General features: G+C 39.2%; 1 protein-coding gene across 11 annotated transcripts; it reads left to right on the top strand.

Moving 5' to 3' along the window:
• The first annotated feature begins 2,472 nt into the window (after nucleotides 1–2,472).
• On the top strand, nucleotides 2,473–20,805 carry LOC108239772 (muscleblind-like splicing regulator 2). Of its 11 annotated transcripts, none has more exons than XR_003039405.2 (10): nucleotides 2,473–2,726; nucleotides 7,000–7,710; nucleotides 11,055–11,219; nucleotides 11,303–11,530; nucleotides 11,650–11,904; nucleotides 13,348–13,401; nucleotides 13,734–13,890; nucleotides 15,454–15,489; nucleotides 15,579–16,244; nucleotides 17,817–17,870. XR_003039405.2 is itself a non-coding variant. In XM_017422702.3 (10 exons), the coding sequence occupies exons 2-10, from the start codon at nucleotides 7,537–7,539 to the stop codon at nucleotides 17,829–17,831; spliced, it is 1,179 nt and encodes a 392-aa protein (XP_017278191.1). In that variant the 5' UTR covers nucleotides 2,473–2,726; nucleotides 7,000–7,536; the 3' UTR covers nucleotides 17,832–20,805. The 11 variants fall into 11 exon arrangements, 10 of the variants coding, with proteins under 10 accessions (XP_017278191.1, XP_017278192.1, XP_017278195.1 ...); XM_017422702.3 differs by having other exon boundaries at nucleotides 16,150–16,244; nucleotides 17,817–20,805; XM_017422703.3 differs by lacking the exon at nucleotides 15,579–16,244 and having other exon boundaries at nucleotides 11,324–11,530; nucleotides 17,817–20,805.
• The last annotated feature ends 465 nt before the right edge of the window (nucleotides 20,806–21,270 follow it).

Raw genomic sequence — 21,270 nt, 5'->3', positions numbered from 1 at the left:
TTTTGTTTTGTTTTTTTAAGTATTCATGTCATAATTAGGGCTGCATGGTGGCACAGTTGCCTCGCAGTGAGAAGGTTGTGGGTTCAAGGCCTTTCTATGTGACATTTGCATGTGTGGGGTTTTCTCTGGATACTCGGATTTCTTCCCACAGTCCAAAAACAAGCACATTAGGTTAATTGCCTACCCTGACCTGTCCCTGGATGTGTGTTTTAATAGTTGTCTGAGATGATCCTCACACATGGACGCTGTTCAGAGACTGGACTTCCTGCGGCAACTCAAGCAGCACAACCTACCACAGGAGCTGCTGCTCATCTCCTACACAGCCAATTATTCAGTCTGTTTCATGCTCATCCATCACTGTGTGGTTTGGCTCATCCACAAAAAAGGACAGATCCAGGCTGCAGCGAACAATTAGGTCTGCAGAGAAGCTCACCGGGGCTGACCTTCCCTCGATCCAGGACTTGTACAGTACTAGGGTCAGGAAAAGGGCTGGTAACTTCTCTGCACACGTTCCGGACACAAGCTGTTCAGACTCTTACCTTCAGGCCTTCTCTACGGAGCGCTATTAGCAACAACCAGCCGCCACAGAGACAGTTTCTTCCCCCAGGCTGTCTCTCTGATGAACACAACAAACACCTTACAGACTGAGTAGTCAGCTACACTTACAAGTACATACTGTTCCTTCCATCTTTGTTCTAGTTCCTCAAAGCGTATATATTATACTTGATGTCTGCACACTGTGAGTGCTTGGAACCGAAGGCAAATTCCTTGTTTGTTCACACAAGCTTGGCTAATAAAGGTGATTCTGATTGCCTGTCTCTGTGACGGGCTGGGGCTGGGGACATGTCCACAGTGGACTCCATGACTGCTGGAGACGGACACCAGCTCTCCTGAACAGGAGCAAGCAGGTAAAGAAAAAGAACGGATGGATGACAGGATCACAACAAAAGACTACTTAAATAAACATTTCTGTATAAATACATACATTTAAAAAGGACATTATCCTGGGTGATAGTGTCTTAACCATCTCTTCTACAAGAATATATTAGAGTGAACCAAACTGACTGAGTAATGTACAGAAATAAAAATAATTTCACTGTTTAGCTCAAGTGAAAAAAAAACATTTATGAAATGCTCAGAGCTGTGGATTGCTGCAAAATAAACTAGATAAATGACTGAGAAGTAAACAAAAATCAGTGTTAAGGTCAAATGAATGAAGGCACAGGCTGCTGCATCTTCTTTGTTTTTCTATCTGATTCGCTCTGACAGTGACATTTTCCTCAAAGAGAGCAATACGCTGACCTTTCCTTGTGGCACTCAGCGCCACGTTTCCAGTTTGAAACCTGTCAGCGTGACAGATCCAATAAAGCTCCTCTGTGGCTTCAAGAGGGGCCGCAGAAACAGAAAAAGCAAAGTGAAATAGTCCTGACTGTTTTGATTTATGACAGGCGACAAAATGTATACGAAGTTAATAAAAAGTTTATATGTCTGGAAAAAAAAGAGCTTCTCGAGTACAAAAATTAGTATCGAAGCTTCCTAATATGTCAAAACTTTCCTTTTTTGTCTCTGTTTGTTCTATTTTTTATTTTATTTTACCATTTTGAACAGTTATAGCTGCATATTTAAAAAGAAAAATTCTGTTTGCTCATTTCTAAGTCCTGACACGATCAAGAAATTATTAAAAATATATATTACTTTTGATTAAATTTGCTCTCCATGAGCACAAAATTAATGAGAAGAAAAACAGAAGCTAAATAAACTAAAACGTGTGTATGTAGAAAAAGGTGGAAAGTATTTTTTAAAGTACATTTTACAGCAGGATCATTTTGCTGATTATTATCACCCCTCCCTGTCCCTCTGCTTCCTTCCTGGATGATCATATCTGGGTTAGCATCCATGTTATTTGACCTTGAGCATACCTGCTACAGTGCATGCTACTTTTAATGAATTAGCCTCTGATGCTAATTGCACAAATCAAATGATTTATAATACTCAACTACCAAAACGTCATCACATTTTTCTTACATTAACAAATGGACATGCAGTCTGTCGAGGTCACGCTTGTCCTTGTGAAATATTTTGATTTTTTTTTTTTTTTTCGATTATCTTTTTCTACAATGCTGCAGTCCTGTAATGAGATGTTTATATGTGACTGTGAGAACGTGTTTACATAAACTAATCTTAAAAACTCACGTGGTTTTATTGCTGTTACCTTGGTAACAAGCAAACCCTCGCCCTTTTAGCTTGCTGGCAGTCGTGTGGACCGTACCACTTTGTGGTCTTAACGGAGGGGGTGTTTAGAAAAAAAGCTATAAAATATAACATTGTTGTGCTTATAACTTGGTGCTCGGAATCAAAGTCATAAATATAAAGTTTATTATATAACATTATGGTGGGTTTGTTAAACTTTAAAGGCCGTACTTCAGGTTATTTTTCGCGTTTTGTCGTTTCGGCACACCCCCGCGAAAGTACGTCACCACATTAAAATGACGACGGTACAGTAAGCTGTCAAAAGCTTGTTGCTTAAATCTTTGCTGGCCCCGACAAAAGTGAAGGTTTAACTCTTCGAAGAAGGACGGGACTCGAACCGGGTGGTCGAGGGGACATTTCGGGAACACTTGACATCTTGTTTTCGTGAGTTCGGCCGCCGTCTCGTCCGTGTGTCCTCCTCCTAGCTGCTGCGTGATACAGACCGTTTCCTGAAGCCGTTCCCTCCTGTCGATGAGGTAAGCAGATCCTGTCCTTAACGCTAACCTGAGCTAATAAATATTAGCCTCACTGTGCCGCATAATGTTACATACTGAAAGTGCTGTCTTTTAATTGTATCTAAGTGGTGAAGCAGAGGTAGGAAGCTGTAAAAAAGAAATCTGTGCTTTTCTTCAAGTACTTATCAATCTGTGTTGTGACGTGTGATGCAAGGCAGTGTCAGGTAGATGACTTGATTCTCAGCCTTCTAACATTTTGGTCATTTCAAGCTTTTATTTCAATTTTACCCTATATATAAATGTGGCATACACATATGAATATGCATAATCCTTTTTTTTTTTACCTTTTATAGGGGTGGTTTGTAGGTATACAGCACCAATTCAGAGTGATTTACAGATGTGCATAAAAAGAAGTTACATTTTAAAGGAAAAAAACATTCAAATTACATCAAGATTTAGACATTACATAAAAAGAAATGTTTATTACAGAGAACCAATCAAATAAACCTTCATCCCTGTAGGTAAAAACTGCAGTAAAATCATATTTTCAGTCCTGATTTAAAGGAGCTGATAGGTTTCCTTTTTAAAATCTCAGGTTTTCAGGAAGTTGGATCCAGAGTTCAGGAGCCTGGTCCTTGTTTGGTTCTGGTTCTGGGAGTGCTGAGTAAACCTGATGACCTGAAGGGTCGAGATCAGTGGTCTCCAATCCTGGTCCTGGAGGGCCACTATCCTGCATGTTTTCCTTGTTTCCCTGCTCCAACACACCTGATTCAGTGGTTAAATTACCTCTTCTTGTTCTACAGAAGCCTGTTAATCAGCCATTGATTTAAATCAGCTGTGTTCGAGCAGAGAAACAAGTAAAACAAGCAGGATAGTGGCCCTCCAATACCAGGATTGGAGACCACTGGTCTAGATGGTTCCCAGCGTGCAACTCTGGGATGTATTTAGGCTCAAGGCCGTTCTGTGTCTTATAGACAAATAATAGGATTTTAAAATCTATGCATTTACAAACAGGAAGCCGATGCAAGTGGTTTAAGGAGCTGCAGCTGCTTGATTGATTTTTTTCTTAATATTATTATTATTGACTGAAAATAAGAGCACATACCTGTTTTTCTTTGTCTGATTAGACAAGAATCCCTGAGGTCCTGAGTCCACAAATACACCCAAGATTCTGGCATGCTCTTTAGTGTTGAATGCTGAGCTTTTAAACTTGCATTTCTTGGTCCAAAAACAATGATTTCAGTCTTTTCTGCACTGAGCTGGAGGAGATTCTTCCCCCTCACCCTCTCCCCCAAAAAAGAAACAACAATACTGTGCAAAAAGTCTTGCTTTATCCCTCATTTCTTTATAAATTTGTTCCCAAGGAGCCAAACCATCTTGTAATCCTAAACTAAAGGGATACTAACTTATACATGTACAACATTTTTACAGTACAAAATACATGTACAAAACAGTACAATATAAAGATTTTCAAAACTACAATAGCACAGCATAAGGCAACATTACAGAAAACACTTTAAAATATAAATAAATTAAACATCTTTAAAAAAAATCCAGCTCATTTCTGTTTCTGTTTGTTGTCTTCTGTTTTGTCCCAGTTTGTTCTGAAATCTTGCGTTCTTTTACCCCCAGGTTGGCTGTAACATTTCAAAAATAATATCACATGAGCTTTGGTTTGCTTTACTTACGGAATTATGTGGCTTAAATAATGGTGACTTGGTGAACGTTTAAAGCAAGCCTTTTTTAAAAAAAAAGGAACTGAATCACGTTCAAAGGCTGCCTTTTCACGCCCGAGTTTGAAACGAAGGTCATCTTCTGATAAGAGGGAACGGCACTCTAACAATGTTGTTCATTGTGTTGTGCTCGAAGTGTGTGTTGGGGCTGATGCTCAGCTACTACCATGACAAACTTTAGCTCGATATCTGTACGTTGTAGCCATTTTTGTGTTTCCTGAGGTCAGTTGGCTGCGGCGGTCATCCTGATTTAATCTAGGTGTAGGCCAATTTATTACTCTGGGAGTTTCATTAAAATCCTCTGGTTCATGAGATATTTTGCTAACACCACAGATAAACAAACCCACAGATAAAACCTTGTTTTTGCCTGTAGCAGAGTGACTTTTAGAGTTGTCTGTAGTCTGTTGCAGAGCTCTAAATATGTAATAACTAACTGTAAATGTTTCCTATAAGCTCCATGTTCTGCACTTTGAAGGAAAGCAGCTTTCTGCTTTCTGGAAGCTTTGAACCAGTTGTGATTCCCACCTAGTTCGAGTAGTCCAAACTAATTTGACATAAAGGTCGACAGGAAGTTTTCCCTATTGTGTACCGGCTGCCGGTTTCCCATTGGACGGTTTCTGACTGGGAGGGTCTTTCTAGGAGCAAGCGCTCAGACAGGAAGGGGGTGGCTGGAAATGTTTTAGTCACAGCTTGGCAGTCTGCTTTTTTTTACTGTTCAGAAGAGAGCATATCTGGTCTCTGGATCCATGGGACACAAAGAGGAGTAAGGGCTCTTTGTTGTTCCAGGCAAGCAGCTGGAGACCCGGACCTCCAGCCCACACGCTCGGGCCACAAACAGAAGTTTTCCTGCCGCATGATGTGACAGAGGCAGGTTTTCGTGCTCCGTTTCCTGTCTTGCGCCTAAAGGAATTTGCTGCAGTGTGCAGTGGCACTGCATGAGCCGCTGCCCAAAGGTAGAAGAAGGAAAAAGCGTATTTTGTTTTACACGTCTGCTGTTTGGTTTCATATCTGCTGAGTTGCTCTCAGCGGAGAAACTTTTCACCTTTTGATCAGATTTATCCAGCTAGTGAGGTAGGGTTTTTTTTTGTTTTGTTTTTTTTTGCTTTTGTTTGTTTTTTTCCTGCTCTCAGCAACTTCCTGAGCAGGTTTGTCTCTCCGGTTCCTGTTCTAATCCAAACATGGGGTGTGGATGTGTGTTTTTTGTGTGTTGCTGCATGTGATCTGTTGGGTTTTGAGTCAGCACATCTCACCAGTTGTTCATTTAATCTTATTAACAGATCTGGGGAAAACAGAGTCTTTAAATAAAGCAGAGGGAGAAAAGTTTGCATTAATAAATGCAGTTCAAGCTGTTATGGTAAGCAAAGTTTGGTACAAATGGACCGTAAAAGTATGGATTGAAGCGTGGAAACGTTCACATATTGTTATTGAGTTATTGATTCCCAGGACACCACTCAGCTGCATATTCCAACTAAAACAAACAGCCACGGCTTAGAGCTCGTCACATAGCGTGCAAATATCTACTGAGGTAACACGGCTTGAAAAAAAATGTCTGAAATGTGTTTATAATATGGCATTTCTAAGTTAAAATACAAACTGTCCATTGAGATACAGGCAGAACTTTGGTGTTTAGATAGAAGAGAAAGATAAGACACTTTTTTACTGAGGTAAGCATTTCTCGAGGGTGTACTTTATGTACTTTGTGGTTCCATACACCATGCAAGTACAGTGTTGTCCAGTTTTATGAGTTGGAGCATTTTACTCACCAATTTAGTGTAATATAAGGTTTAAAGGAGTAGATAGAGGATCAAATTGAAATTGTAGCTCTTTTGGGGTAAAAGAATCAAATAAGTTGTTGTTATTTATGGATTTTATGGTTTTATTTTAAAACAAAATTCTGTGTTTAAAGGTTTGTACGAGCAAAACTTTGTCCATAAATGAAAAATACAGTTGATAGGGGTTTACATGTCTACATGGTGTTGAAGTTGTTCACGCCGGTCTTTTACTTTAGGGTTTGGATTTCCACTGTCAGGACATTAGGATAATTTGTTATTCGAATTTGACACCATTTGTTTTCTGTTTCTGGCGGTTTGGCGCCGTGATTGACTGGTGTGTGTTGTGTTTTCATTTTGTGCCAGCTGGGGTAGGTGTTGCCATGTCTGGGATGAAAATTAGAAATGGAAAGGAAAGAAGAAAAATGTGCTTCTGGTAGCAATTATCATTTTTTTTTACCATTGAGTCAATGGCCCTCTATTTCTTCCTTCCATTGATGGTTCTAGGTGATGTCTGACCTTATTGGTCATTTATCTTTACACAATTTGTATGGAAAAAACACTGTAAAAGATTTATAACTTCATAAAAAACTGTAGTTTGAAATAAAAAGGAACACATTTGAAAAAGGTTGAACAGAAATGTAAGAGCTTACTTTAAAATAACTAGTAAAGATCCTATTTATTGTTTCATCTGATCACCTGGATGGTGTAAATGTGTTTTTTTTAGACATATAGAGCATTTCTACAAAAACATTATTTTACAGTATGTTTTTCTTTTCTCTGTCTTTCCAGGTCAGCAGTAGAAGTGCCTTTGAGAAGACGACTCCAAACTGAAACTGGTCCATAGTCACAGTCGGTCCACACTCTTTCTAAAGACGTACTCGACCGCTAACACAGGAGACCTCCGCTTGGTGTCAGTTTCACCTTCAGCTCCGAGAAGATTGTTGAGTTTGAGCCATAACATAGGAAGGGAAGAGGACGGTGAAAAATGACCTGAGAATGTTTCACTAAAGCAAAAAAGAAAAGTTGTGCTTCTACACTTGTTTGACACTTTGACTTCAAGAATATACAGCTCAAACTTACTGCAGCAAAAAGGGGGAAAAAAAGAACATCTGCTGTTGATTATTTCAGATGGATGATTTGTCAATGATAAACCAACGTTCGGCTCCAGCTGATGGCATTAGGCTGTTTTAAAAGAGGACCGGGCTGCGTTTACAGCTAACTCTTTTTAAAAAAAAAAAAATTCAACTCCAGTTTTTAGTGCGTGCTTTTTCAAGCGGTAAGGTGTAACGCTCTGTAACGTTCTGTGTGCTGACAACCCTCTCGGGCATGGCGTTGAGTATGTCTTCAGTAAGGGACACAAAATGGCTGACGCTGGAGGTCTGTCGCCAGTTTCAGCGAGGAAACTGTTCGCGTAGTGATAAGGAATGCAAGTTCGCACATCCGCCCAAGAGCTGCCAGGTGGAAAATGGGAGAGTTATTGCCTGCTTCGACTCGCTGAAGGTAAGATACGGGATTGATTCAAAAACTCAAGTGTCTCCATTAATTATTTGAAATGTGTGACTTTTTGTTCAATTCTTTGTGTTAGAAAGGTAAGAGAACTTATACTTTAGGTTGTTCAAAGAGCTATCTACAGCAGGTAATACAATAATTGTTCATAATATTTCCACAGAACCACAACTTAAAGGTCAGAACTATCCCTTTAATCACTTTCAAAACTACTTCATCTATAAATATTCAATTTATTGACTGCAAAAGAAACTAATGGTTTATTTTTGTAGTACTGGAGCCAGCAGTTGTTATTACATTGGTCTATTAAAATAAAACTAACAAATTTTACTTTGGTTCTATTTTAGTGTCAATAAAAGTTGAACAGTTTATCAAAAAAGCCCTATTTGTTCTGTTGACTGGTGACAAAACAAAATACAAAGACATCTCTTTGAGCTAACCCAATTGTTGTCCATTATTTATAATGATTCATCGATTAAATGACTAAGAAAGAAATGTGCAGATTAATGAATGATAAAATAGCTGTTCCTTGCAGCCACAGCCTTATGCTAGATTTCAACATGTTTTATACATAATTAGTTTTTTCTGTCCTTTTGTAATCTCCTGAGTACTCAAACTCCTCTTGTGGCAGAGTGGGATCAATTAGCTGCCCCTTCCCAACAAATACCCTCGAAGCCACAGGCTCAACAAACAAAACTAACACTTAGAAAAATAATCCTGTCTGCTTTAAGTCCTTTATCCGGCCTAATAACGTCTCCTGTTGCATTAAGATGCCTGCACATCCACACAGAGCGTCTGCAGTCTCTGTGTTACACAACGCTCCAGTGCCACACTTTTCTATAAATACACCAAAATACTCATTAAACGTTCTTCTAATCAATAATCTGATGCAGACGAGTTCAAAATAAATCTTACAGCCAATTGGGATAGAGCCAGTTTATCGTCCTGCTTGCCCAGGATGGGCCCAACGCTGCCTTAATCCGCCCCAACACATTCACTATCGCATCCCGATGCGGCTTTGAACTCTGGATTATTCCCACACTAAGTCAATGCCTTATCGCTTTACTCTACATGTACGCAGCGCCGGCCTGTGCCCTGGTGGCCAGAAGTCTGAGTGGTTACCTCAGTCCTTTATATAAAACCACGCAATATTAAACAGATAGTCACAGACGTGCAATGCACTGCACATCTTGATCACTTTGATTTAATCTAAACTAATCTTGCAGTCCAACAAATGAGTTTAGATTTTTTTAGACTTCTTTGTATTTCAGATATTGTATTTTCAGTGTTGTGTAGACGTGGAACGGTGAGTTAGACGTTCCTCCCTGAATGTGGGTTGTGTTGTTAATCCTCCTCTCTTGTTGTTATTAATGACCTTATTAAAGGTTTCTTCAGCAGAGTTGTATCAAACACGCTAACTAAATGAAACTAAAGCACAGAAACTTATACTTTTGCAAAGAATTTCATATTCTGGTTTTCCAGCTTTCAGCAGACAAAGCCTCTACGGCTGAACTGCACCTGGCGTCGTTGCATATGTAAACATTACAAAAGCTTTTTTTTTTTTAAACTGTCGTACATTTACACACACGCTCACACATTTTGTGTTTACACAACACAAAATAGCTCTTTAAGCCCTCACCACACAAAAAAGCTTAAACATGTCAGTAGCTTAAGGTGCTGTAGCAACGGTCAGAGACAAAATAATTCCTTTTACAACATTAAATCTTTAAACCCACCTCAGAATTATATTAGGAACCAATAAATTTATATTGGCTTCAAGAATAGGCTCTTAAGGGATAAATGAATGGAACTATGGGGATTTTATTGGTGTCATGAACGTTTCATTTAATTCAAAGTAGTGTGTTTAATTTCTGCAGCTAAGATTTGAATTAGCTTTGTGAGGATGAAGCTAATATTAAGCGCTACCTGTTCCTGTGATCAGTACTTGTGCTTGTTTCTATTCATATCCTTTCTCCATCGTCAGCGCTAACTCATTATTCCTCTGGTTATCAGTCTTGATAATAGTTTTGTCATACAATATGTTAAATTCAGGCAAGAAGATCAGAGCGATGGCCGATGAACTTCATTTACAGACATTTGCCCCAACACAGTTACAGAGAAGAATGTGCACACACGTTGGTGCTTTAACTAGTATCTCGTGATCTTCACTAACATTGCTCAAAGTCTTGCCGATGTCACTGCCGTTTTATGTCAGGAAATACCTGTAAAACAGTGAAAAGGAGAGCAAAACTTGTTTCGGTTGTCTTTAGTAATGGTGTTGTGGAACACAGAGCAAACTACTACTACTACAAACCTGAACTGATGAAAAGGTGTAAAGGTTATGAACTGCAAAAACAAAGCAGTCAGAAACTTTGTTAGTCTTTTTTTATTGTGAGGTAGGTTCTACATTTTAACTAGTAAACACGTCATATAGGCACGTATTGATAAGTGATCAGAGGCTTCTTGTTTAAGAACCATTCTGTGACATGCAGACATGCTGCTACATTTACTAAGTGGGGCTGGTTATGGACAGGGCTTCTTAATGTGCATGTGTGTGCAGTCTGTTGGGCTTGATTGCACTGAAGCGTCCGTCCATTCAGCTCATTCTCTGGATCCCTATTGGAACATTGCTGAGTTATCGACACGTCCATGTAGGGCACAGAGCAGACATAGGTCTGCTTCTGGACCCGTTTCAGGTCGGATACGGCACAAAGCACTGGATGGCTTCGTATCCCTGCGTGATGTTAAAGATTTAATTCAAACAAAAGCACAGCTACGACAAATACTGTTAAAATTTAAATATCAAACATGTCTAGTTTTAATAAAGCTCGCATCAAGCTGGGTCAGCGTCATTAAAAGGAGCTTGGCGGACTGATGCCCAGCTTGTCCTCCTGTGATGTTGGCGTGGAAATACTCTCTGGCACATCACCTTCCTTCAGAGCTGGTGTTCAATGTGAGTTCAATGTCAGTGCAGTAAAACATGTCTCTATTGTGATGCAAGGCCAGGTGAATACCAACACTTTGACTTTGGTGAAGTCTGAGATTAAACAGGCAAGATTAAACAGAAAAAGGGACATGCAACATCTATTAAAACACTAATTAGAGCACCAGCATAGAAAAATTAAAACCACAATAGTTTGCTGTTGATTGAATGGTTCTTGATACATTTGTGAAATGCAGCACTGGTCTTGGGAGAAGATGATCTCTGTACAAACAGAGAAAATCAAGATTTAGATTTAAAAACATTCATTTCAAAGAATGGCTGTGAAATGTTATGACCAGGAATTCAAGGGTGGATTTGAGCGCCTCTTTATTTTTTCTCTGTTTTCTCTCAACAGGGCAGATGCTCAAGAGAAAACTGCAAGTATCTCCATCCGCCTTCCCACTTAAAAACCCAGTTAGAGATAAATGGGCGCAACAATCTGATCCAGCAGAAGACGGCAGCAGCGGTGCTCGCCCAGCAGATGCAGCTCATGATCCCTGGCCCCAGTCTGCAGCCTGTGGTACGGTCCTAACAACCGACTTTGATGTTCCTGTATGTGGCGATACTTGACTCTAGTGTAATCTATGCCCTCTCTCTTCATAGTCGACATTTCCTGTTACGCAGGGTCTCGGCACTAATGCGAGTCTTGGCTATGGTTCGTACATCACACCTTTGAGCCACGGAATGAGCCTCATTCCCTCAGACATCCTCTCCAGCCCCCCGGTTCTTGTTCCTGGCAGTCCGGCTGTCACGGTTCAGTGCTCGTCCTCCTCCTCTTCCTCATCTTCTTCTTCTCCATCACAGAAGCTACAGCGTCCAGACAAATTAGAGGTATTCAAAGGCCAAAAGGTGCAATGAGCAACGTTAATAATTGTCTGGCTTGACATAAGCTGGCTACAGGGTGGAAAGCTAAACCGCTCTCAGTGTCTTCCTAATCTCTCCTGTTTCAGGTGTGTCGTGAGTTTCAGCGGGGAAACTGCGCACGGGGGGAGACGGACTGCCGCTTTGCTCACCCCAGTGACAGCCCGATGATCGACAGCACTGATAACACAGTCACTGTTTGCATGGACTACATCAAGAGCCGGTGCTCCAGGGAGAAGTGCAAGTACTTTCACCCGCCTGCACACTTGCAGGCCAAAATCAAATCCAGCCAACAGCAAGTCAGTCAGACGGGAGTGGCAGCCCAGGCCACAGCTGCAGCCATGGTAGGACATCGTCCTCTCCTAGTGGTGTCTCTAAAAGTGTTTGTTTTCATCAGCCACTGTGCCACTACTTGGCCAGGGATGTCTTCAGGCCACCTTGTTCTGTTATAGAGCCTCTGGTCCTTATTGAACCAACATCTCACTCCTTGCTTTGAAACAAGCTCTCAGATTGTTACATACCTGCACACTCAAGCCATGAATGCCAAGCTCTACCATTTTGTAACCAAATGCACTCCATTACTTCTTTACAGCTCAGTTAATCTCTTTTTGAAAATCATCTCATGCCAAGATATTAAGAAGAGCTGCTGTATCCCCAGATGACCAGTACATCCTGCCTATTGCTGGAGCTTTTTTTTATTTTTTAAATTGTATTAAAGCTTAAAGAAATACTTAGTTGGCAAGCATCTGAACATGTTCTGAAAGCACATAAGCAACTAGGTTTGTTTGTGAATGGACGTTCACCCAAATATCCCTAAATATGATGTACTCCAGTTAACTGATTCTTATACAATCAAAAGATTAGATAAACTAAGTGAAAACTCCACAGAAAATTGTACAAAACTAAGGCCACCATAGTCAGTCCCTTAAACTAATGGGAGACTTTCTATTTTCCTGTTTCCTATTTCAAAGCTCCTGTCATCAACATGTGTCTCAGCAAGTTTTAAGCTAAAAGAATTGTTTAAATCTTGGTAGAGGTCAATGATTTTTACCATTTAATGTTAAATGTTTAGTAAAGGAAACAATACGCACTCTATTACCGTCAATCGTTGCTTACAGTTGCATTTTTTTTGTTGCGGCAAGAGGTTTAGGTTTTATTTCAAGCTCATAAAAGCAATTAGATTTTTATTTACCATACAAACTCAGGAACCAGCCATCATTCCACCTTTAAACGAGTGCTTTTATGATATTAGATGCATGGTCCATCTGTTGGTTTGTGACACTGCTTTGGGCTGGCTCTCGTGAAACCAAATCATCTTTCATTTCAACATTTTCTGCGCTTGCTGTGTATTCCATTGGTATCCCTTTCTGGAAGCCGTAATATCTGTGTTTGTAATCTAATATTAAGTGTGACCAGCCACACTGATTTTGCTGTGTTTGGATTATATTAACAACTCTGATTTCTAGTTATTGGTTACTCAGTGTACATTCAAAGGTATACATTGCACACCATTGCTATAAATCTGTGTTTTCTGAATTTACTGATTGACTAATTTTGACTTACAATCATTAAATGTGCCTTTTTAATGCATTTTTTATTACTGTGCATGTATATTATGTTTTATGTGGTATACTACATTCAGATTATTTTGTTTTTTGTTTTCCCCCTGTCACCTATCCACAATGCTGTCCTCCATGGTGCACCTCTTCTTGCTGTTACCTGTATGTTAATGCGCTTGAATCCCATTGGCCCACTGCCATCATGTGCTCGCTGCCTGCTATTTAAAGACTCAGTCGACTGCCAAAGCAATGAAGCGACCCCTCGAGGCGACTGTAGACCTGGTACTTTCACCTTTTGCTTTGCATGTAGCTATTATTTGTACTCTGATAACTTTTTATTTTGTCATTGTGGTTTACAGCCTCTTCAAGTCTCATGTAGTCTTTGTGTGCACTGTCACCATCAATAAGCTTTAATGCTTAAAATGTGAAACGTGTGCTACATTTTGGTTAATACGTTATTCCAAGCACATCCTACAGCTGTGTGTTTTTGTCCATCATGTGTCAATAGTCACTTTTATTGTTTAGTCATCAATTTAAATAAAAGAAATACTAAATGTGCACAGAAGGATGTGAAATTTAAGGAGTTTTCATTTTTTCTTTCTGTCACTTTTTAGGGCTTTCCACACAGTGTCCTGCAGCCCCTACCAAAGAGACTGGCGCTTGATAAGAGCAGCTGGACCAGCTCTCTCCTCGCCCCCAATTTGTTGCACTACCAACAGGCTTTGGCTAACACACAGCTGCAGCAGGCCACTGCAGCGTTTTATCCTACAGGTAAAACATTAATGCACATTTTCATGATCGATTTCATGTGTGGTCACTGTATTCTTGGGTTTTAATGCTGCCATACACATTTTGTGTTGTTTAACTCCATGACTATAAGAACATGCATGCGCCACCCAGTTATGTAAATAGTAGCTGATCTTCTATGAAGAGCCAGAAGGGCTTTCATAGACGGGGAGTGTGTCTGTCCATTAACCGGCCTGGAATGAATAAGCTGAGTGTTGCACCATCAGCAGGCGTAGACATGGCTGTAATGAACATAGAAGCAATCACGGACCAAAAACTAAACATGGAAGAAGGAAAAAAAACAACAAAATCTAATATCGTTGCCAAGAGAATCATACCAAGAGATTTTTATCAACTGGATATTCTGTTTATTCTTTCAGGTTTGCAAATATCTTCCACACAGCTGATTTAATTTTTTTTTAGCGGCATACACACATCAGAACTGATTTTTGTTAAGTGTTTTTATATCCACTTATGATACGGAAAAAAACAATATAAAAAGCTCATTTCCTCTTTTCAAATGTGCAGCCTCGATGTGCACATTAAGACGGTGACCTGATCTTTTACTAGTGATACAGATAACCACGACAGCACTAAATGAAATTAAAGTAATTGGTTAAAGGTAATTAGTCTCTTTCATGGCAGAGCTTTTACCAAGTATTTAATCTGTTGTAAATAAAACCTTAAACGAACAAGATGGGGCACATCGCATGGTGCCATTATTTATTTAACAAAAGCTGCTACATGGCTAGCTGAGCGTCAGCAGGTGTAGGATGCTCTGTAAAGGCAGAAAGCTTCGGATGATTCAGGTTTGCGTTCACACAAAGTGAAGAAGAAAAGACACCAGCGACGATCTTAGAAAAGCAATGATTGCTGCCCATCAGTCTGGGGAAGGAGGTCTTCCCAGGAGTGGTAGTCCCACTGAATTCACCCCAAGGTCAAACTGCGTCGCGCTCGGAGACGCCGAGACGCGTTAGACTCGACGTGTCTTTGTTTGGAGGAGCTGCTAGGAGAGCGAAGTCACGTCTGAACAAACCAAAAGACTTCTGGAATAGTCTTTTAAAAAAAACAACAACACAGCATTAAGGCTGGACCGAAAATGATCCCAAACATATGCTAGGAAATTAGTCATGAAAAATAAAAGTACCACAAAGTTGCTTTGGACTTTAAATTAGCTGCGCCCGAACAAGCTGGAACTGGAGCCGAGAGGTAAACAACTGGATTAAAATTCCCCCACAATGACGGGAGACACCGATAAGAGCAATTATGCCAAATTATTCCTGCTTTTTATGGTTTTGCTAGCTATTAAAGCAAGGAGTGTTTCTCACACACTGCTCCTGCATTTTTGCTCAAGTCTTAAACAAATATTTACCTACATTTAGGACCTTTTACAGACCAGGGGGTCTTTTTCTTCTTCTTTTTTGACAAGTTGTGTGTTTTTTGTCAGCAAAGCTAAAGCTCTGTTTATGTTGACTCATGCTGGCATTAATCAAACTGAAATGTGTCGTGCTTACATACCTTTTCTCTTTATATTTCCTAATCACACAGGTTCTGTCTTGTGCATGACTCCTGCTAACAGCGTTGGTAGGTTCCTCCCTTAAGTTCCTTCTATGTTCCTATTTTTCAAGCGAAAACGCATAACTACATGTGAATTAAGTTTCCGCTCATTCCAGCAGCAGAAAGCCCCACTTTGAAAAAAAGGATGCCACATTAAAATGTTTTAAAATGATCAGAAAGATAAGTTGACTTCATACTAGAAGCGTTTCTGTTTAACTTGTGGCACATTTTGTGTGCTTTTCCATTCATGATGCTCTTGGGTATCTATTTTCCTCTAATATCTCAAATAGTTTCCATAGAAACTTTCATGACTTTGATGAATTCTGTTTGTAGATTTGCCGTGCACCCGTTGGGGAAAGGTTAGGAAATTTGGTCAGCATCCCTAAGCTTTAAAACCTCTAAATGTTTTGCATTATTGAAAATCTTTTAAATGCTGCACTCTTGTGGGATGTCAGTTTATGACCAGACTTCCTAATTTATTTCTTCTCAGCCCTCCTTTTATGTTCTCCCCCCCCTGCTGTCTCGCTTTGCTGTGTGATCACATGCCATCTGCTGGTCTAACCCAATGATGGCTTGCTGCTACTGTCATTTTATATTTGCCTGGCAAGAGGAAGAGAAACATTGCTATGGTTACCATAATGCTCCACCTCCCTTTTCATTGCTTTCATGGTTCCCCTCCTGAAAAAGTCCCCATGATGTACAGTGCTACGCCTGCTACTGTTTCTGCAGCAACTACTCCTGCCACAAGTGTCCCCTACGCAGCAACAGCACCAGCCAATCAGGTTTGCTTCTTTTTAAAGCTTTCTGTCATAAATCCTTGAGCTCTTGATAAGTGCTTCATCTTTAAATCAGGGGAGTTTCTCCACCAGCGTCGAGGCGCCCTGCTTGCTTTACAGTCATAAAGCTTCATACCTGTAGACCTTCAGCTCAGCTGCTAGGCTGCATTCTATCTCTTTCTTTTATTTTTACCACAGACAACTTGTATTTAGAGCTCTTCCACCTGCAGATATTGGTGTTGCTTTATTTTTATTGCATGTTTTGTGCTTTATTTTTTCCAGTGTTATTTCTTTTATTTGTCTGAATGTTAGCATAGGATCTCTCCCTACAGTAAATATGTGTGAGCATGTGTTACCATAAGGCTTTTATTGTTCATATTTTGCCTAACTGCTGCCACTAAATCATTTGCTATGAGTGAAGGCTGTAAATAATACAACAGTAATGTTAGCTTTTGTATTTATTCAAAGGTTTGTAAAAACTCGTCATAAACGTAAAACTCAATTTGTGTTTAAGCCTCATCGGGTTCAGTGGGCAGCCCAGTTTTAGAAATAAATACCATGTAATATAGAGAAAAAGTTTAAACTGAAGTGGGATGTTTACAAAACAAAATAGTTTATATTGCATGAGTAAAAAGGAAAATATTATGAAACAAAATATGCAAAAAAATGTGGGAAGTTGCAACAAAAACTGTTATCTTTGTAATTTTATCAGTTCTGTCTTTGAACAGACACATTTACAAAGAAAACATTTGATTTCTTTATGTAATATCTTACATTTTATTAACTGATCGAAGATCTTTATTGCACTTTGTCTCAAAGTCGTAAACCAGTACGTATATTTGCTCAGAAAGACTAAAGCCAAATATCCTTTCCTGTTGTTGCCCCAACTCCTCGGCTCTTAATTCAAACCTGCAGTGAGTAGTGATTAAAATCACACCAATAAGTCAATATTCCAACAGCTGGTGCCAGTTTAGTTTTTTAATTAAAAACACTGTTAATATGCTATATGTGGCATGTCAAACTAGCTATCAAGACTTCTTTTGTAACATGATTTTTATGCTTTTGAGGGAATTGCAACAATAGTACTATAAGTAAAAGATCAGAACACGCTGAACTAGACATCACAATGTTTCCAGTGAAGCAATATGACAATATTTACGACATTTTTTATGTTTTTTTTTTAAGGATAATAGGCAGTAGTACCAAACGTGATACATAGTTGTACATCAAGCAAGACATTACAGAGGTCAATGTGTGAGTAAAAGCATTTCTAATGAGGGAAACTCTTAGATTTGTAAGTTTCTTTCTTCACTTTACATCTAAAAGGTTGTTTTCTTTGTATATGAGCCTGTTAAATAAAGATAGAAAACCTTTTAAATGAGCCAATTTAGCCTTTAGTGTTCAGACCTGATTTGCTAGAAGTCAGACAAGTAAAGCAGTCCTTTTAGTTTCATTTTTCTCATTCCTTTAATGATGTTTATTTTCCCAGGGTGGATGTTATGTGTCGTGTTGGTGGGAAAACTCACTCAGACTGTTGTGCGAAACTATTCAGTGACTTGTGTTCTGCCCCCGAAACAGATCATCCTCAAGTAACCACCGGAAGCGGGAGTCGGTGTCGCGTCGCCGCCGGTAAAGGTCCCGAACAGCCTGTCTGTAAATATTCTGCTAACAACACACACAGCAAAGAACAAGCTGCATGCTGAGAACATCACGGAAACGAGGATCGGTTGCATTCAGTGGCTCGGCCATGAGGACTGCATCGTGTTAGAGAGAGAGAGGGGAGGGGGGGGCACCTGTAATAACCTGCATCCTCAATAATATCGGCCTCCTCAGTCAGATGTAATGAAGTCAGGGATGATGTGTTATTTACACACCGCTCGAGCGTCACACGGACACCACTTCAAACACAGTGGCAACAGCTTCACATGTCATAAAGTAGAGCAAATCGTGCTTCTTTGCCATTTAAAGGATGTAAATATTTACGGAGGGAAAGGATGGCGGCTCTAATCCGAAGTCATCCTTCAGCGTGTTGACAAAAAAAAAAAAAAAAAGGTAACGTCAGGTGTAAAAGTCATATATTTGAGATTGTTATAGCTGTAATACTTTACTGAACATTCTTGGTCCTTCTTGAATGTGTTATGTTTAGCGTTTTCCTATTAGCAGATTGAACTATTTTAAGCAAGCCAGTGAATAGCACTTATTTAAACTTTACACTTTATGTCGAGTAATGTAAACGAGAAGCTGGTTTCTGAACATCCCTTTAAAATGCTCAGAGAGATCCCCAGAGAACTGGATCAGTGCTCCACCTCTTGGTGTGCCTTTGCGTTGCAAAATGCAGGTCCTGTACTGAAAGAAGACGCCGTTTTAATTCATTTCATGTTCTTTTTTTTTTTTTTCTCAAATTACATCTTGTGGTTAATATTAATACTAGATTTATGAATAAGACTGTAAGTAGTTTGAGCAGGGTAATCAAAAGTCAGACACAGTTTAACGATGACAGCCGTGGAAGTCGGCTTACTTAAAACGGCGCGGAGTTATTAATGCTTAGAAGAAAACGTGTGCTCGTGTCAGGGTTGCGTGTCGTGTGAACTTAACGTTGCAGTCAGCCGTCAGTACTGTATATTCTGAATGTTACAAGTGCCTAAGGAATTGTACATGCAAACTACATCGAAGCGTCATTAATAGGCTTTTTGTGTGGAAATCACCTAACCAGAAGTACTTCTGTCGCAGACGTCAGAGGTAAATGTCCGTGTTCCTGCAGTGCATTAGTCCTTTCTACGCACCGGATCAGACTTAGTCTTAAAATGAATTTCTCGACAAGGTTTAAACGTGTGTGTTTATAAATAAGAGGTAAAATAAGTTCTATCCTATTTTATGTTTCACTTATAAGAGGATTAAGTCATTTACAGATAGTTTAAACCCCTTTTTTAAGTACAATTTAACATTTAGGTGAGATTCAGTTTGTATGGCTGATATGACTCGATGCAAACACAAAAACTTTCTGCTTTTTTTTTAATTTTTTACACGTTCTGCTAAAAGGTTTAGTTCCTTATGGTGCAAAGAGTGTGCACAAAGATGTTTAAAGTTTTAAAAAGTTTGAATTTCTTTGCTTTTTTTCCTTTGCTGTAGTTCCCTTGAGTTGTTTCACACTTCATCAGTAGATACTAATATGAGTGCATATTGTACTAGTTAAGGACACTTCTCAAATGTATTCTCTTATATTTTACGATGAATGTAATTTATTAAACTGACTTTAGATTGGATGAGTTCTTTCAAAGACCTTGACCTTGTTGTCGTCGCCCATAGAAAGCCGTTTTGCGTCCCGGGGTTAGAGGCGTTTAGAATGGAAGCTGGAAGGGACGTTGAACCTTAGCGTGGGGCGAGACAAGAAAATCGCTTGTGCAGAATGTACAGATTATACAAAAAAATGTAACACTGAAACCGTTTGTCATTTAATGATAATTATTAATATTATTATTTGTTTAGCACTTTTCTTAAGAATGTTACGAAGTGCTTTACGAGAAGGGGGCGAGGCGAGTTGGCTTAGATGGACGTTCACGAGGATGCAGAGGAAACATTTGAAGTCGGGAAAATCTGACGTTGCGGTGATTAAATACTGCATTTTTGTTTTTTAAAGTTATGACTTTGTTTTCTTTTTTCCCCACAGTTGTGCATTTTACTATAAAGTCAACTATTTAACTTTGTAGACTGCCTCAAAGCTTAAGGAATGCCGAAGTGTTGTCTTGATTTGCTCGTGATTTTTCTTTTTTAGCAGCAGCGGTGAAGCGTCTACTTGGGTTTTAGCTTATGCCAAAAACGAAAAAAACTATTTCTAAATCAGCTCCTTTTTTCAGCCCGTCACAGATAAGTGATGAGCCTGAGTGTGTAAACACAGATAAAACTAATGTGTCATTTTGTTCAAATATTTAATTTGTGGTAAAAGTCATTTCAGAGCAGCTGTACGATTGCTTTAAAGTCCACCTCAGACCTGCTGAATAACCTCTCCTAATTCCTTATAACTGCACAGGAACGTTACAGTTATGGCAAAACAGAATTTCATCTTTTAATAAAAAATATGAGATATTTGCTCCAACTCCCTGATGGAAACATTTCTCTTCAGCACTTTCTCAGCAGTCGGATGACAAAGACGACTTCATTTCAAAAATTTTTAAAATATTTTTTAGAACTCCGCCTTATCCATATCTCTTACTTTTGATCTTTGTATTTATTCCGCGTGAATTTCACATCGATTAAATAAACTTCCCTGTTCTTTTTACCCCTCCTCCTGAATAACGATTAGGTTTTAGGTTTGAACACATGATTGTATAACAAACCCAAACAAAAAGCTGTTGTGTTGATGAGATTCAGACGGTCATTGTTGAACGAACGAAGCTGCCGAGCTGATGCCATTAGGCTCCATCCTGGTGTGGATTTCTCTAAATTTTTTTAACTATATTTGTGCATAATTAAACATTTCATGTGGGCGGTTCTGTTCATGTAAATTCTGAATTGTGTGGAATCTGATATATTGAAAATGGATAAATAAATAAATGTCATGTTAATGCAATGCTGTGAAATGTTGTTTTTTTTCATATGGTCAATGATTTTTTATTGTTTGAATCATGGTGGTCGAGGCTTAATACTTTTGACAGGGAAAGCTTATGAGTGATTAATATCTTACCTGTTGCAGATAGCCTCAAATTGGAGGAATAGAGTTTAATTTTGACCTGATTGACAAACTACTAGTCAATGTTAAACTATAAAGTGTGAAGTAACAATATATGAGGCAGGAACCACTCGTTTAAAGTCATTTTGGCTCCGCTCAGATTAGCTGTTAGACCGTCAATCCATTCAGAAATTAAACGATTTCTCCAAACTGAGGCTGTTCAAAGAGCTATCTGCAACAGGTAAGATAGCAACTGTGCATAACCTTTACACAGAGGTGACTTTAAAAGATTTGAACATGAATGAAATGGCAGGGGATGGCTGACAACATGCTAATTGAAATGATAAGTTTCAGTGTTTGTAGTTC

The sequence above is a fragment of the Kryptolebias marmoratus genome, linkage group LG6 (assembly GCF_001649575.2).
Source record: "Kryptolebias marmoratus isolate JLee-2015 linkage group LG6, ASM164957v2, whole genome shotgun sequence".
NCBI classification, from domain to species: Eukaryota; Metazoa; Chordata; class Actinopteri; order Cyprinodontiformes; family Rivulidae; genus Kryptolebias; species Kryptolebias marmoratus.
The sequence above is the reverse complement of the archived record's forward strand: the minus strand, read 5'-3'. Positions and strand labels throughout refer to the sequence as shown.

Coding starts and splice junctions, on each gene's coding strand:
- LOC108239772 (XM_017422699.3), top strand. CDS start 7,537: ATGGCGTTGAGTATGTCTTCAGTAAGGGACACAAAATGGCTGACGCTG. Junction 7,711..11,054: donor CCTGCTTCGACTCGCTGAAG/GTAAGATACGGG, acceptor TTCTCTCAACAG/GGCAGATGCTCAAGAGAAAA. Junction 11,220..11,302: donor GCCCCAGTCTGCAGCCTGTG/GTACGGTCCTAA, acceptor CTCTCTTCATAG/TCGACATTTCCTGTTACGCA.